Below are 18,884 nucleotides of genomic sequence, written 5' to 3' on the forward strand. Positions count from 1 at the left end.
TACAAACTTACGTGCACGCTACCTCCTGCTCTCTCTATCATGCACGTTCAGACTGGCAGACAAGACCAGTCTCTCTCTCTCTCTCTCTCTCTCTCTCTCTCTCGCTCTCTCTCTCTCTCTCTCTCACACACACACAGACAGACACACGCACGCACGCACACACACACACACACACACACACACACACACGCACACACACACACACACACACTCGCACACTTTCCCTTAGCTGTGCTTTTGTGTTTTGTCAGAATTAATGAGAAAAGTTCCCTTGCCCTAGGGGTAATTAGTGTCCTTGGAGTTAAATAAGCTAATACTTAGACACCTCTGGCACAAGCAATTATGTTTGTGTATTGAATAATTGATTCAAAGAGGGGGGAAGGGCTGCTAATCAGATCTGAGCATAATGAATTGATTTAATTAACAGGGGAATCCGAGGGTCTCTGGAAACTGCGCGCATTTATTCAGTAGCAGCACAGGCGAGCGCGGCACATAAACTGAGAAAGAGGCGGCGTGAGTTTGCTTTTAGCAGTTGTCAGATTTGCAATTGGATTTGTTTGAATATAGTTGCTGTTTCGGAGCAAATGAGAACGCGTAAGAGAGCATATTAACAGCGAGGAGAGCACAACCGGCCAGTCTCCGCGTCTGATCCGTCCGTGTGTGCACAGTTACAGATAGGATACACTAGATTTATATCGCTTTTCATTGTTTTTGCCATTTGATTCGCATGGAATTCACTAAGAGCAACCAACGCAGTTTGATCGCTATTTATTTGCATCGCAGTGCAGTCCGGATAGTGGGATCTCGCCGCGTACATAACCGTATTGCGTGTATGAATTACTATTGATAGGAGAGGGGGAAAACGTGCAGACGGCAATTCATCTTTCCAGGGTTTTTGATTTATCGAGGCGTAGGCTAGTCAACCGCGCGTTTCAAAGCCATTTCCAGGAGAACCTGTGAGAAGAGCGAGCGGTGCAGCCTGCTGGAGCCGAGGACGGATCGCCCGGGGAAGGACTCCTCGTTCCTCAGGACGATGGTGTTGGACAAGGAAGAGGGTGAGTAACATCTCCGACCGCAGGATGCCATAACCTCTGGAGAAACACGGCGAACTACTGGCATTTTACACATCAAGTGTTTCCCGTCACCACCGACCCTGCGCACCCGCAGCCTCCGCTCAATATCGGCTTTTTCAACCTCATTTAGCCGCGACAAGGGTCCGTGTTTTCACCGAGGAACCCGAACGCTGTGGCTGTTTTCTGAACCGTGAAGTTGAGGTGCACTTTACGCAAAAAAAGCCTGTCACTCACTGGCAAACTGCAGTTTGGCATGGAAGTGGAGTTGCATGTTTATATAGAGTAGATTTTTCTGTGGCGTTTTGACGCTAGTTTGTGGATATAGCCTACTTCACAGACGCTGCAGTGCATGTGGCTCCTCTTTTCTTTCCCTCCTCTAAGTGCTTTTTGCGTCTGCGAAGTTAGCGAGGCAGCCTTTGACATCACCACGGGATGGGAGATGACAGCAGAGTGCTTTTAACTTGATTGCAAATTATGGATAGCGCCGCACAACGTTCACTCACTTTCCATCCAAATAGGCCTGCTTGCATTACTCATCTATTTCAATGTATTTAGGTTAATGGGTGAGGCAATCTAATTAATTTAAATTTAAATCAAACTCGCCTTAATGACGCCCCATTTCGGAATTAACTGATGGTGAGATGTGCAGTGCATTATCACTCTCAGGTCTAAATGGTGCACAGAGTATTTTTGCAATTAATTGGATTCATAACCTGATAATGATAATCAAAGGAGACAATAATCTGTACTAAAGGCTTTATGTGGTCTGAAATGAAGTTTGTCTCTGCTGCCCCTCTTCCCTTGGACACTTCTTTGCTGACAACATAGACCACTTGATGACCTGCAAAACAACAGCCTACACTAACCTTAAATACATCTGTGTGCTTGTTATTTTTTCGTACAGTACATTGCGTTTGCACATTTGAGTTTATCCAGGTCTACCGCTCCCCCTCCGAAAGTAATGGATGCATTTGTAACCCATAATTCATGTTTCAAAATGGATATTTCATATCTCTTAGCAGAGCATCCTTTCACTTACACATCTAAAAACCAATAAAAGGATTGCGGCAGAGACATAAATTGGTCTGCCTGGCTGAATCCATGTTGTGCTGCGAATGCACCTAAATTAACTCAACTGTAAATTGTCTCCTTTGGATGTCTGTCTAGCTAAAAGTTCTCCATATGATTCATGATTCGGATTGCTTTTAACAGTTATTGGCTAAGCAATATGGTAAATGTACAAGGTGATGCAAATGGCATTAGTGGGAAAGGATGCACAGGAGCATGTAATGCAGTCAATACTACATTAACTACTGATGCCCAATTACAGAACCAGGGAGAGTGGCTTTTAGGAGCATTAGGACTTGCAGAAAAGCTGAGATCACCTGCTGCTCATTGCCTAAAAGCTTCACCCTTTATTTGCTGGTCCCGACCAGCAGCTCCAGCATTTTGGCCAGGTTGTCAACAGATCTGCTTTGGATCTGGACTCTTTCATTGTGGTGCCTCTTAGCGTTTATTGGCTCTCAAGTTATGGGCTTGTCAATTCAACCTTCTTGTCTAATGTAACCACTTAGAGCCTGCACAAATAAATGTGTGTTTATGCTGAGAGGGAGGTGTGGCTCAGTGTGTTGGGTGGCCCACATGGGTGTATGTGTATGATTACTGTCTGCCTCTCTTGATGGATTTGCTATTATGCCAGTGTGTGTGTGTGTATGTGTGTGCACGTGCTGCTTAAAGTGTTCATATTTCAGTCCTTATGTGGCCTACAAAACGGATAATCAGTGTGTCTGATCTCCTGTTCAAAGCCTGTTTGGCAACACAGTTGCAGTTTGTTGCTGCTTGTTTGACTGTTTTTGAACTTTGACTTCTCTTGGAAAAAGTCTGCAACAATTTGTGCAACAAATGTCTTAACAAAAATCTTGGTGCCATCCTTATAGTAGCGAGAGAATGTTCCTGTTTCAAATCATTCCGCACTATATCAGTCTAGTGAGAGTCAAAGAAACAGTTGTAACTTTCATCATAAATTACAAGAATCAAACCTAAAATATTGTTTCAGTGGTATATAGCTACCTGCCCATATGACCATGCTGTCTGGTCAGTCTCAAGTTACATGCACGTATTCAACTAATCACCATGATGCAGTAATCAACTTAAAACACACACTATCTGGTACAGCACCGAACCTGAGTGCACAAAGCAGGACTGTAAAAGGAATATAAATATACAGTATATAGTATACATATTTGCCTTCTACATGAACACAACTCAAGTAGTATTCTCTTCACAGACCTCAGCGGAAGAAAAACCTCCAGCTGCTTATAAAAGTCTTGTTACCTTTGCTTGTTAATTTATGACCCTGTTATCATCCTGTCCAGTGAAATTTGTACATTCATAAAGCATGTGATTGAAAAGCAATGCTTCAGATGAATACTGACTGGTGATCTGTCGGCTGCTGTAATAAAACCTGGGCTTCAGGCGCAGATTTTTATTTTGAAATAATAAGAATTGCTTCATTCTTTAACCATGTTACCATGGTAATACTGTCTTGTAGCAATGTTATATTGATTTAGAAAGTGGACAGTAATATTTATTTTCTGTTATTTGGTTTGTGAGGGTTGATTTGTAATTTCCAGTTGGAGATTACTTTTATTTGTTCTTAAGTCTTTTTCACTCTTGCAAAGGAATGCAATTTGCTTCCCCATATTTGCTATTTTCTCAGCTTATTGGTTTGCTCTTACTTCAAAATTAAACTTGCCCATTTCAAATATTGAAATGACGTCTGGTTGTTGTGCTCTGGGCCCTGAACAATATTACAAACACATTGCTTCATTTGATATTTCTTTGGTAACAAAAAAAAAAGACAAAGCTTTAACACACACCTTTGTTGCCTTTGCAGTACTTTCCCAATGCTGTCTTGAACAGAGATTGTCGAAGGAGGCGGGTATTTTCTCAACAGTCAAGAGTGTACATTGTGCACAAGGGAAAGCAGCAAAATCTCCATTCTTATGGGCATACAAATTACAGGAGAGGAGGGCCAGAACATAATGGTATGAATCTTCCCAGATACAGAAATGATAATAGCATTAGCTACTCTGCATTGCCATGTGTTTTGCGCCCCTAGGGCTTTGACTGTCCATATCACACTGAAGCTGCTCTTATTATTCAATTTAGATAAACTGATGCAAAATCACTTTTATATAATTTTCAGCTGTGAGTGTTTCATTGCGTCTGATCCGTCTCAGATTCTGAAATGCGGAATTCCCACTGGAGACAATTTGGTCTGTCACCACTAAACCTCCAGATGCCTATCAGTCCTGATTGTTTCACATCCACGAGTGCTTGAGATGTGTATCATTTTCCATATTTTTAGTGGGATTCAGAGGGCCTGAATTGAGACTTAAGATACTTGTGTTAGCCGGCGCGCCCACCTGCCTTCGATGTAAATGGCTGCACTCATCAGTGTGGCACACAAACTCAATTATGCACTCTTAAGCTGTAAGAGCATCCCTTTTATTATTGCCAGAGGCCACATGCTATCCATGTTATCATACAAGTCCTCACTACAAGATCTGCGTGTGCAATGCACCACAGGGAACCGAAGATCCCCAATGTGTTTTCCTCTGTTTTTTATTCCCTCCAATTTAATGATTTTATTTTTTCAATGTCAAACATAATTTCTGGTATGTTGTTGGGCTGTGTTTGAGAATAGAGAAGGTTGCGGATATTGAGGTGCCGCATTGAGAATTATTTGAACAAAAAATAAACTCGAAGTCGCAATGACACACACATCCAACTAAATGTTACAATGAAATCTTTTACCAGAGCCACGAAAATGTTGACAAGTTGAGATGAATGGATACTTTAATACCACCTTTTAAACCACCTTGGAGATACCTTATGTCTCATTGGACTCTGAGACAACATAAAAAATCAACATCACGTAATCCAGCTTTGGCTGTTGGAAGCAAGTCTCACCGACACCGCCACTTGTCACTGCAAAGCCGTCTCTCTCAAGCTGCTGTTGACTCCACTGATGTCGAAGTAGGAAAAAAGCATTGATGCGCCGATGCCTCCACAAACACACACTTCCTGCAACATAATTTTTTTCCCCCACGTTAAGTTATCTATTTGGCTGTTTACCTATTGTGCGCTCTCCATTCTGACTTGTTTGTCAAGTTCTGATGAGCTCTTTGTAAAGCTTCATGCCTTGCTCTGTGGAACATCAACTCTCTTTTTTCTGTCAGCTAAGTAAAGACGGCAGGAAAGATGGGAAAGTGGCATGACATGCAACAAAGTTCTTAAGATGAGCAGATGTCAAGGCTTCAGCGTCACCGTCTTTGGTTCTTTGGCAGCTCGGTGCAAGTGTCAAGGTGCCACGCAAAATGTTGCTGAAGAAAATCTTTAATATGTCTACCTGCAGTAATGAAACAGCATGTCACCTGTTACACTGTAAGGCATCATAAGCACCTTGTTTAGTCCAACCGCCTCAGTGGAAATCAAAATATCATGTTTTACAAATATAAATTGCACAATTGTGTGTGTAATGATGTGCATGTAATGATATGAGACAACATTGTCTCATAAATTCATATACTGTACACAAAACCCTCATAATTCAAAAAACGGCATAAATGACATATTTCATATTGGCGGTAATCAAATTATGTGTGCATTATAAATGCGTAAAATGAATCATAAATAATAATTACCCGATGTATCTTAAAGCTTACTTGTGTCTTAGAGCTTTACGATCTACTGTTATTCAATCAGTTTTTTAGCATGTTTTGTTTATTCCTCCTGAAATAGCCTAGTGATGTATATTTGTTTGAATGGAACGCAGAGCTGTATATACGCATGTATGTTTGTGTGTACAGCCTGACCGACTGGGTATTTTTGAAAAGACAACAATACCAGCAATTTTTGATACAATATATTTATCAAAAGTTGAGTTTTTTTAACAGCAACGCATAACAAAAACATTTTCTTTTGAAGATTGTAACCAAGATCCAAACTGAGTGGGACATTTAACTGTTAAACTCGTCAGTGATCTCTGGTTGACAAGACATGCCCTACAGATGATACTTCTTGTTACTGAATGCCTGGCCAACATATCCACCAACACTAGCATTTCCTCAAGAAGCTAATGAGGGATTTTAGCCGTCTTACGCTAGTGGGTCTCCGTTTTACAATTAGTTTGCAATCTTTTTCTGGCAGAGAGTAGGAAGCTCCACCTAAGCTGCGAGTGGTATTGGGGGTGTGGACAAGGGTAAAATGTGTTATTGGAAAATGATAGTGTCTCATCAGAGGCCAACATATGGAGCGATGTTATTTTTCAAAGTGGCAACACATCTGAGAGCAGCAGTTGGCATTTTTCACAAAGATCCATGTCCTTGTGAGTTCTGTAAATCAGGTGTTGATTAGTTTAATTAACACCAGTACATTCTAAACATGGGGGAATGGACACCTGCAGAAACACAATGTATGTTAAAAATATAGCTTTTGACATAAGCTACATGACTAGCCCGCTGTGTTCTCTTCGTGGAGCATGGGATCTTGCCATTGCCAAATGTCCCATTTGACAAAGTCCTGATCATTATTGCTGAGTACTTTTCATTTGTGTTTGGCACTGCCTGTGTGACAATGTGGCTTTAAGGACAGCAGTGATCTGGTCAATACTTTGTTCTTGTGGGTGTAAGGAGCAGCATGGCCTCTAGGGGCTGCTAGCGTGGGCTTTTACACTGTCAGTCTCTGTAAATGTCTCTTTAACACGCTATTGTATTCGCAGTATTCAGTTTTTTTGTGACAGTGTCAAACAGCAGCTTTTGTCTCAAGTGAGAGCTTGCTGATTTTTTGCTGCCTCTCTGACAGAGATATGTATATTTCTCATTTATAAACCATTTTCCTTCTTCTCTCCATGCTTCCGCCGGCAGTAGAAGTAACGCCATTCGGTGTAGAAACACTTAAATAATACAACAATAAGTTGTTACAGGACAGCAGCTGGTATTTTGTAAGCCTTTAACTTGCAGTTATTCTGTTTTAAGGCACATTCACAGAAAATGTATAGTTCTAATCCAATTTAAAATTACCTTGGCTTTTGCTTTTTTCCTTTGGCAAAGAAAAACCAAAAGAAAAAGTCACATGGATGTATTTGGGTCAAACACAACTAAATCAAAAGCCTCCTAAAAGGGTCTTTTTGAGTACAACAATCCAGAGAAATAGCGGAAGACGGAGGCTTCACACTCTCTTTTATTACAGTTATCTTGTTAGTAAATAGAAAAGCCTGGGTAGTGTTAAATAAGAGCCAATTTGCTGAGACCTAATCTACTATTGGATGACCTTCAGTAAATCAAATCTTAAACAGCTAATTAAAGTCTGTGATTAAGGGGGGTTGTTCTTTCCCTCTTAGGCCTAGTAGATTAGGTGTTGGAGTTTGAAGTTTATGATTGAATCAATGCTTAACCAAAATGTTTGCAACATTGAACTGTAGAGACAGCCACCATCCACCAACCTTCCCATCCAAATCACACTTCTTTAATTTTATTTAATTTCATTCGAGCAGTCATCTCTAGTTAAATTGCCATTTGATATTAGCTAGGAACAAGTGTGACTCCTTGAGGAAAAATGGTCAGTCTTTATATAATGAGGTGTTTTAAAATAGTTGAAAAAGGGAATTCAATAAAAGCAAGCCATCTAACTATGCACCTTAAACCTTTGGTACAATGTTAGATGTATTGTTGGCTGTACTACATGAGACAGTTTAGTTTACCATCCAAGATGACATCACACCCAGTTTTCATGACTAACTTCACCCAACCAACCTCCCTCATTATTTACCCCATCGGGTGTGTGGGAGTAGGTGCTTGAATGACATTAGCGGCTCGTGCTGCCAAATAACTGCACCCTGTGGGGAATTTGCATTATTCAAGATTAAAGAGCCTCGCACAGTGCACCACAGCATGCTGTTCCTTCTTCCCCCTTCCATTTTTGCCAAACTGAGGACACTGAAAGGCACACCTGTCTCCTGGCATATCCTTTGAAATAATAAGTGTGCGGTAATTGCTGGGGAGTGGGGAAGATTTTGTACATCACATCCTGACCTCATGAGTGACACAAACTTTAGAGGGCTACATTTATGCCTCTCCAAATGTATTTTTAATATGGACTATAAGTGTTTGTGGATTATTCTGTTCCGGATGGCAGAAGGTGACTTTGACAGGTTTAATAATTGTATTTATCTATTTTATTAAGAATGAAGTGGCAGATAAGATTGCCTCGTCTAGCAAAGTTTAAAAGTATGTTTGTTTGAGAATAGACGGATCTATATCTTCATTCGATCTCAAATGCAGACTGGGAAAAAAATACACCAACTGTATGAGGATTGAAGATAAATATGCATTCACCTTTTTGGTTATTGACAGCTTCCACTCAAATAAAATAAAAAAGCCAAAATGTCAAGGTTTTAGAACCAAACACCTCATACCAACAGCAGACAAAGCACAACACTGTGCCCAAATTTGATTGGCTGGGTGCAATACCAAATACTCTCCTTGCCCTGTCAACAATGACTGAAAGAGCTCCTTTATTTGGGGTAACCCTTCATGATAAAACCTTGAGTGTTTTCTGTCTTTTCACCTCCTACTCATTCATCTTATTCCCTCACGCTCACTTTCTTGCCCCATCTCTTCCTCTCTCTCTCACTCTATATCTGCTGTTGACAGCTTACCTTGCACAGCTCTAATCTTACCCTACCACTGAGCAACCAAGTGTTGGAACAAGTTGCCTTCTGTAATAATTTGGAAACTCTGCCAGTTTCATGTCTTAAAAAAAAGAAAAAAGCATGCAATGAATTTAATTAGAAAGCTGTTGCATATCTCTGTGATACATTTCTTTTAATTAACCCCATGTGAATAAATTAAAAATAATAGGGGGCTGAAAAGTGTGGAAAAACACCCTAATGAAGTTTTCCGTTAATTGGGATGGAGTCTGCTGCCAAACCACAGTGAGTAGTGAGCACCAGGAGCTAACAATGCCTTCTGTAAGCCTCAGAAAAGGGCCCAAGGCCTTTCGTGCTGACTTCAAGTGTAAGAAATGCACCTCTGACGTGATGGAAATGACCGTGGGCTGGGAGAAAAGGCAGTCCTGTTCCAGGCAGCTCTGCTGAGACTCCCCATGCCGCGCTTGAAGCTGGGCCAGTGTTATTGCAGCGCTAATGCGGCTGACTCATTTGGAGCGGATCAGGAGTAATTATGGTAGGGAAAGTGGCTGCCGACCGTGGGGGTCAGGACACTTGTAACATGTGAAAAGAGCAATTATTCCAGGAGACAAAACCCTCCCTTATCCCGGGCAGTGCCAGGGTCAATGCAAGGGACGGCTGGGCTCCGTTTCACTGGGGCTTATTAGCCACAGCAAGCTGCAAAGTTTGAGAGAGTGCATCTTGTTAATGAACAGTCCCCTCCTCATCCACAGCAGCCCTGTCTGCTCTCTCTCCCACTAACTGTGGGTGTTAATTATGTCATAATCATAGCGAGCATACAGTGTCAGAATTCCCCTCACAGACCCCAGCATTCATACACAACCATCTGGAAATTTAACATGCAGTACAGCCATAGAGGGCTCTTACAGCAAACTATTAGAAAAAAAACACAGTATGAAATGTAGTATTGACTTGGGCTTTATAAGTGAACTACCTTATTGGACTGTGTGTGTGTGTGTGTGTTCTCTGTGAGTGTGTGTGTGTGTGTGTTCTCTGTGAGTGTGTGTTCTTTTCCTTTTTCTCCTTATATATGCTCCGGCCAACCAAGGATAGGAGCATAAATCACACACCAGTTAGTGGTCTTTATTTTGCTTATCATTCAGAATACACTCATCGTCTGCCTTCAACTGGCGTGTGTATTCCAGCTGATATTATTACCAGATGTCTTGTATTTTGGCTTGGCAATAGGGAAACCTGTCTATGGGCTCAATTACAGCGATGACGGAAGCTGAATGAAATGGGCTGATACATGCACACAATGGCAAGACATCTGCATGAGATCCCAATTAACCTGAGTAGCTGACACCTTGGCCTAAGGACACATTTTATTTGGGATTGCCGTGGCCACAGCATTTACAGTGGTGGCGGAAACATTAAAAGAACAAGGTTTAAAGTGAACCCACTGCAGCTTCTAAACTGCAGACTTGCTGAGAGTTTTGTTTATACAGTTGATGTTTACCCGTGCTGTAATATATAATATAATATAATATAATATAATATAATAAAATATAATATAATATAATATAATATAATATAATATAATATAATATAATATAATATAATATAATATAATTTCAGATTAATTTAAATGATTTATTCAGTAAAGCAGGTTTTATGTGGGATGATTTGGTAACCTCATGCAGCAGTTTATGAAGTCATTCATAATGTCTGGTTTGTGTAGGGTGCAAAGCGATTTTAATTAAAGGTGTACTCAGCAATATCAGAGATAGCTTGTTGATACTTGAACTGACCACCAAAACAATTACACCCCCCTTTTGTTCTCCTTAAGAGGCTCTGCCCCCAGACTTGGCAACAGCAGTCATCACTAGCTATAAGCCCAATAGCATTGTTGCTACTAACGTCAAGAACATCCCTGTAGCTGATTAGTTAGAGAAGTGTTGACGGGCTTGGACCGGCACAGACAGGTATTACAGTGAAGCGTGAAGTGGCGATGATCATGTGGCGATGCTAATTATAAATGCACTTGTTTGTGCCCAATGCAATCATTCTGTAGAATAGTATCTAACTCCCTTAGCATGAAGTCTGTCTCTTCACCATGCTGGTGGTAAACATTTGCTTACTGGTGCAGCTGGGAGCTGGAATTATAGGGGCCCCTGAGAGGAGCCCCTTCCAGGGCCAGCATCCACTTCCCTCCCCATGTGTCAGGAAGGCTGAGTGATTCTCATCAAGATCTTTTACCTCCCCATGAACCAGCAAAGTCTGCATCACACCATGGTGTCAGTGCTTTTAATTGATCAAGAGACATTTAGAAAAAACACAGAATCAGCTGTAACGGTCCCTCCTGCCATTAGGACCGAGAGCCTGTGAGAGCAGCTGTTTCTTTTGGGGATCAAGTGTGTAGTAGTATGGTGAAGGATACAACACATTTTGGTTTTTCTTTATGCTTTTGTTGCAAACACATTAAACTAGAACAGAAATTATCAATTGATCCGTGGATCAACAGGAACATTTATTGATAATTGATTAATCAGTTCAGTAATTGATTAAGCAAACATTCTGATTTCTGAATGTTTGCATGTTTCTGCTTTTTCCAGGTCGTAGTTGGTTATTATTGGTTGGACAAAACAAGCGATGTTGAGATATGTCAAGAGTTTTGATAAATTGTGATGTAGAGCAATTAGTAATTTAATCGATTTGTCAGTGGACAGAAGTCATCAGTGAATATCTTTTTTAATCAATTCATTATTCAAGTCACGTCAGTGAGTCAGCAAAAATACCAAACATTTGCTGGTTACAGCTTCTCACATTATCAAGATTTGAGACCTTCCTTTATATTTATACATCACACTAAACTGAATCTGTTTGGGTTTAGAACTATTGTTTGAATAACACAAGCTAACTAAATACAGCCCCTTAGGCTATATGAAATATAACACATATTTAATATTTTATGACATTTGTAGACAAAGCAAAGAATATATTGCACCAGAAAATCATTGGCAGACTAATCAATCAATAATGAAAGTAATTGCCAGTTGTAAAAATGTAATATACGTTGTAATATACAACTTGTATTAGAGGGCAGAAATGCAGACACAGTAACCCTGGAAGTGTAAAATTGAGCAGTTGATGATATTTTCATGATTATTATTATTTCCTGGTTTTGCACCAACAGCCACTGACGCCAAGGCAATAACCAACCGCCTTTCAATCCGAATGACCTCACACTGTATGGACGATGGCTAAGGGACTCATCAGAATCGTGTATGCATTGCTGTAAGCAGCGTACTATCCAAGCACCTGCTCACAAAAATAGCAACCAAACATTTCAGTCATAATGACAGGAAAAAAGGCTATGGGGCAAATCATCTTTCTTTTCACACTCTGATGCCAAGGAAATGTGTGCCACGTCAATGGGATCTTTGTAATTCTCTAATTTTAAATTTATACCAGCTTACATGCACATATATATACATATATATATATATATATATATATATATATGTATATATATATATGTATATGTGTATATATATGTATATGTGTATATATATATATATATATATATATATATATATATATATATATATATATGTATATGTGTATATATATATATATATATATATATATATATATAGCATATATACAGTCCCCTCCAATAGCATTGGAACGGTGAGGCTAATTCCTTTATTTTTGTTGTAGACTGGACACATTTGGGTTTGACACCAAAAGATGAATATGAGACAATAGCTCAACATTTCAGCTTTCATTTCCAGGTATTAACATCTGGATCTGATTAGGGCTGCACGATATTTCCCAAAATGATTATCACGATTATTTTGGTCAATATTGATATCACGATATTTTACCACGATTATTCAGTAATTTTAGTGAGTAAAATATTTTTATTGGATTGTCACGTAAACATAACAGCGCTTTCATATCCATGTGATCGGCTATGCAATATTACTGATAATGTACATATATTTGCATACAGAGCACTGCTTTAACTTTTCCTTGTGCTACATTTCTGTTAAATAACACATCTTTGTTTCCTCATATGACCTCATTGCATCTCCTAAAAGCAAAATATAAAATATTTTACTCCATTCATTGTACCTGCATGATGGATGTGTATAAAACTTGATTTTGAACTAAATAAAATTGTGCCCACAATGTATAAATAAAATAAGTATATTGTGAGCTGCGCCCTGTCAAAATAAATCACAACCTATATGGCTCTACTATGTCGAAATTTAATTTGAAAGGACGGAGACGGGAAGTGGCAGGTAACACTCAGCAACACGTTAGTTAACTGTTGCTGCCTCTCATGCCTTTACTTGCAACGCGAGGTTTCATCTTCGCTTCAGGTCGTGTGTACGCCGAGGGCACTGACTGTATGGAGTTATTAGCAACCCTGAGAGCTTGTCTAATAACTGGAATAGGCATTGCAAACTAAGTTCTTATGTAATGAAAACGTAGTTCAGTACGCCAGTAAATAGGAACGACCAAGGATACGAACTTGCAACGGTGGAATAGTCTACTCGCCCAGCTAGACTGTCTGCTTCAGCTGACTGAAGGCTCAGGCTCAGCTGTTAGCCACAGAGCTACTGTTTTGCTAACACAACTCAAGACTCGCACACTGTACAAACAAACAGTAAATGTAATATATATAACATATTTAACAAGAGCTCCATCTAGCTAACAAAGCAATAGCCCCCAAAATCAATAACACAATTCACGGAGAAAATTACTGCCGAACATTTACATGGCGGGATGCAGCCTGAAGTTACTGTAGGCTAACTGTCAATATGCAGCCAAACGTACTCACGTCGTGTTGACTGGAGTCCTGTCGGACATTAACCATGACTCCTGTGTTCCCTGCTCTCCTGATACATGCAAAGTCGCGTTGAAAAAGTATTCCATTGTTTTTTGAACGAGTAGTAGCCCTGTTTGTGGACGTCTATCCATCAAAACTATGACGTAGGTCCTTAGGTGACCCGTTCGCTATACATTATAGGCTACTCTTGACTGCGGTCTGTCTTGCTGGACATAACAGACCTGGCAAAGTGTCATGTAATAATGGGTTATAAATCCGGCCCCACACAAAAAAAGAGACTAACAAGGGGATGTATGTGATTTAACAAGCGCAAATATCTGCTCTTGCTCGCGCGATAAGCAGCAGCTTGCTTCTCCGCGCGGCTCTTGGAGTGCTTTCTATCTATGCGGGCAGAAAATTGTTCACACTTTGGGGGCGGAGCCACTGGACTTTGATTGACAGCTCTCGGGAACCTGGGGTTGCCAGGTTGGAGCATGGACAGGCACATGATCAGCGAGTGGTTTGGGGAGTGATTGATTTGCTTCGCAGCTGAGCACACATTTAAAATATCGCACATTCATGTACACGTCATCGTGGGAAGCCAATATCGTCATCGCGATGAAAATTCGATATATTGTGCAGCCCTAGATCTGATACACAACTTAGAAGATAGCATTTTTTGAAAAGGAACGCCAAATTTTTAGGCAAGCAAAAGTATTGGAACAGATAGACTTTAAATAAATTAAAGTGAATAAACCGTAATATAATCCTTTGCTTGCAATAACCTCATCAAGCCTGTGACCCATTGACATCACCAAACTTTTGCATTCTTCTTTTGTGATGCTTTTCCAGGCTTTCTCCCGCAGCTTCTTTCAGTTGCTGTTTGTTTTGGGGGGTTACTCCCTTCGGTCTCCTTTTTAACAGGTAACATGCATGCACTATAGGGTTTAAGTCTGGAGATTGACTTGGCCAGTCTAAAACCTTCCACTTCTTGCCCCTGATTAACTCCTTTGTTGTTTTTGCAGTTTTTTGGATCATTATCCAGGGTTTTTCCTGGCTCAGAATGGGCCTTTGGGGGGTCAGTACGCGACCGACTTTTTTGGGGGTCGCGACAGTAAAGGCAAACGGTTTGTGTATTTTAAGAGGGGTGTTGGGTTGGGAGAGGGGAGTTTCTGTCCAGCTCAAGAGCATTTCAGTCAGCCTGTCAATCACTGCGTTACCATGGAGCTCACTGACGCTTATGAAATCACAATAAACAACCTGTAGATATGAAGTCAAAATACTAATAATGACTAGGCCTACCTGTTTAATACTTTAATTGTTTCTAATTGATCTAAACCATGGAAGAAGGTAGGGCTGCTTGATTATGAGAAAATCATAATCATGATTATTTTGAGTAATCATTATGCATTTATTTTACTTTTAACAAGGTTTTTTTTCTAAAAACACCATGACTTTGGACTTTAAACAAAGGCCTAATTGAACTGAAAACAGGGAGAATAGAAATAGGCTAAATAAGTGAAACATATTTTTAATAATTTAATAAAAATATGTCAAAATAAAAATAACCAGTTGTAAATGGTGTTGATAGGGCACGTCTTTTGCTAGCATTGAATGTAAGGGCATGATTTATTTATGTCATGGAGCTGGCTGGATAGGCAGTTGCATTGTAGTGTTGACAGTTGTGGTGGCAGGAGTCAAGGAGCTTTAAACTTCCTGTGTTTTTATTCATTGATTGCTTGGTCATAGACCACTATGACTCGACTTAAAGTGAATAAACAAATTGGTCGGGATGTTTAAAGGTGCAGATCAGGTCGTATATCACTTTTCTTTCTCTCTCTCTGTCTCTCGGTCGCATATGTCATGTTACTCGCGTGTCCGCGCGTGACAAATCTTGCACATTATTTTAGTTTGTTGTGAGTCTGAAGTGTTTTCAGACAACACAATTAGTTTTACCTTTATTTTCGTCATCTAGAAGTTTTTCAAAACACCCGGCAATGCGCAACATCTCCCTCGTAGCTACTCTCTGGACTAGCCGTTAGCGAAACTATCAGGTGAGGGAGGGGCCGAGCGGAGCTCACGGCTGAAAGGGTTTGCTGCATTTATAAGCCTGCATGCCCCGGCGAGCGGAACAATGATAGTTTAATAACGATTATCCCCGACCTGATTTCTTTTTTTACAACTGAGATTGCAAAGTAATATGACTGGAATGGCGCGGAAATGGAAACACATTTGGAGCCGTTTTAAGTAGATTTTTATTTATTTATCTATATATATATAAAAAAAAAACACTTTGGCGCTGAGGATTTTCCTTTGGCGGGCGCTAAAATTCCTTTGGCGGGCGCCAACATTTTTTGAATGCAGGAAAAACCCTGATTATCTTGCTGCATGATGAAGGATCTTCCAATCAGTTTGGTTGCATCTTTCGTTAAATTGGCAGACAAAATGTTCCAGTAGACTTCTGAGTTAATTTTGCTGTTGCCATCATGTGTTACTGTGTTGTTGTCAAGATGCACCTTTACCAAAGTGATGGAAAGGCTAAAGTTAAGAGAAAGAAAGAATCTGCTCATGATCCCTAACATACAAGCTCATCTGTGAAACACGATGTCATGCCTTGGGCTTGCATGGCTTCTTCGGACGGGCTCATTAATCTTCATTGACGATGTAACACATGATGGCAACAGCAAAATGAACTCTAAGTCTACAGAAATATTTTGTCTGCCAATTTAAGGAAAGATGCAACCAAACTGATTGGAAGATCCTCCATCATGCAGCAAGATAATGACCCAAAACACAACAAAGGAGTTAATCAGGGGCAAGAAGTGGAAAGTTATAGACTGGCCAAGTCAATCTCCAGACTTAAACCCTATAGAGCATGCATTTTACTAGCCTGGTCCAACCAGACCATCGTACTTCATTTCATTTGTACAGAAGGTCTGGAAGTGCTGTAATTGGCAAACGTTCACTCACTTGGAGGCGGGTGTCTGTTGAAGTTTAAAACTATTGGATCTGCCCAGTGCCACTCTGGATTAGCCGACCAATTGCATAACGTTTGGTCGTCACGTGTGTCATGAACCGGCTTCTGGCGGTGCGTTCCAGTTGGACAGGGAACTCGGAAATTTCCGACTTCACTATATTGTGGTCTATGGATCTACCGGTACCTGGCAACGGTAACTTGTTAGAGCCTAACGTTTAGTTATTTGGACGAGAAAGGTTTTAGGCGTCCATACTTTCGCGAGCAGATGCACTGGAACACAGACAGGTCGGAACTCGGAACTACCAAGTCGGAAATCTCCTTCTTCCGAGTATAAAGGAACGCAGCATTCAACTGAAACTGGAGCGCGACTTCGACGTCATCGTTCTCAGCCACTCGCTGATTGGACACACAGAAATCTGTTCGAGCAGGATCCCAATAATACGCCCCATCACCAGACTGACTACCGAAGGTAAAATTAAATTTGGCCGGATGTAGGTAGGCGGGCGGAGCCAGGCTAGCATTTTACCTGCCAAAGAGGAGACTTAAGAGAGTAACACCCTAACACAAACAACAACTGAAAGAGGCTGCGTTGAAAGCCTGGAAAAGCATCACAAAAGAAGAATACAAAAGTTTGGTGATGTCAATGGGTCACAGGCTTGATGCGGTTATTGCAAGCAAAGGATTTGCGACAAAATATTACGTTTTATTCACTTTAATTTATTTAAAGTCTATCTGTTCCAATACTTCTGCTCGCCTAAAAATGTGGTGTTCCTTTACAAAAAATGCTATCTTCTAAGTTGTGTATCAGATCCAGATGTTAATACCTGGAAATGAAAGCTGAAATGTTGATCTATTGTCTCATATTCATCTTTTGGTGTCCAACCCAAATGTTTCCAGTCTACAGCAAAAAGAAAGGAATTGGCCTCACTGTTCCAATACTATTGGAGGGGACTGTATATATACTGTATATATATATATATATATATATATATATATATATATATATATATATATATATATATATATATATATATATATATATATATATATATATATATATATATATATATATATATATATATATATATAAATAAAAGGTTAGCAGACTGATTTGATTAGATTTTTTTCTTTTTTTTCCTTTTTGGATAACTCTTAAGTCGGAAGTCTAAATGGGGTAACAGAAATGGGATGCTATCTCTATAATGGAAAATACATGCTCTGACAGACTGCTTGGGCTGTGAAAAACTAACTGTACATATTCTTGAAAGATACAATCTTAAAGAAAGTAGATGGATTGAAGAAGGGAGAGATGACAGGCCTTTACACACAGTACTAATGGCAAATTAAATTCCTTCTCTGGAAGGATATTTGGCAGGGCAAGTGCTGTCTCTCCACTTTGAGGGGTAAAATGCATCCCTGTGTTGGAGAATGAATCGTGATGTTGGGAAGCATGCTTTTGGTGACATCAAATGACACTGGAAGGTCAGTGGCAATTGTATTTGTTAAATGGATTGGATTAAGTGGAGGCTGCCTCCTAGTCTGCTGCTTCCTTTCATAATGCAGCTTTTCTTTCTGGGAGGTGGCAAGCATGGGAGGTTCTCTTCAACTCCAGTCTCACATAGCGCCGGGAGTGGTGACAGGTGCAAGAAAATGTCTCATTGCTTAAGGGAATTGAAAAGACATTTACTTTACACACTAATTTTTTTCTGTCCCAGCTCTTTGTTTAGTGGGCTCGAACTAGTGCTTGCTACACTGCTATTAAAGCGTTTTTTTTTTCCCAGAGGCTGCTTTGGTAGAAGACATCAAACCCATGTTTGTTCCCTGCATTGGCTTTAAGAAAGAGGCATCAGCTGAATATGCATAGTGGTATATATCTGGCAGACATTAGGCATTCCTCCATTGAGCCATCTCTCTTACAGGCAGGCCTGGCCTGAAGAACTAACTGCAAACACAGAACCTTGGGCGCACTCAGACACAGAGTAGGTTGTCACTTTGATGATGCTGAGCTGGGCTTTAAACAAAGTGTGCATCCAATAGAGGGGGTGAGCAGCATGTAGTAATTGCACCATAGGTTAAGCTTTGGCCTTTTCAAACGTGATGTAAAACACACACGTGATATGTTTAAGGAGTGTGTGGCGGGCGGGGGTCTCAATTAGGAGTAGTTCTCTGGAGGTGGAGGAGCGACCTTTTTGTATAATTAGTTCTCTTATTTAAAGCAAAGATTTTGAGTGAAATAACTAATTAGGTGTCATAAAAGGCAAATTAAAGATTTCTGTGATCCCCAAGGGAATTACAGCAACT

General features: G+C 40.2%; 1 protein-coding gene across 1 annotated transcript in view; it reads left to right on the plus strand.

Moving 5' to 3' along the window:
• The first annotated feature begins 483 nt into the window (after window positions 1–483).
• lmo1 (LIM domain only 1) overlaps window positions 484–18,884 on the plus strand; it is a 31,035-nt gene continuing 12,634 nt past the window's right edge. Inside the window, exon 1 of the mRNA XM_080033198.1 lies at window positions 484–1,055. Coding sequence (XP_079889324.1) covers window positions 1,034–1,055 — 22 coding nt within the window. The 5' untranslated portion in view covers window positions 484–1,033. The remainder of the gene's footprint in view (window positions 1,056–18,884) is intronic.

Source organism: Ammodytes marinus, assembly GCF_949987685.1.
Source record: "Ammodytes marinus genome assembly, chromosome: 1".
In the NCBI taxonomy this organism is placed as follows: Eukaryota; Metazoa; Chordata; class Actinopteri; order Uranoscopiformes; family Ammodytidae; genus Ammodytes; species Ammodytes marinus.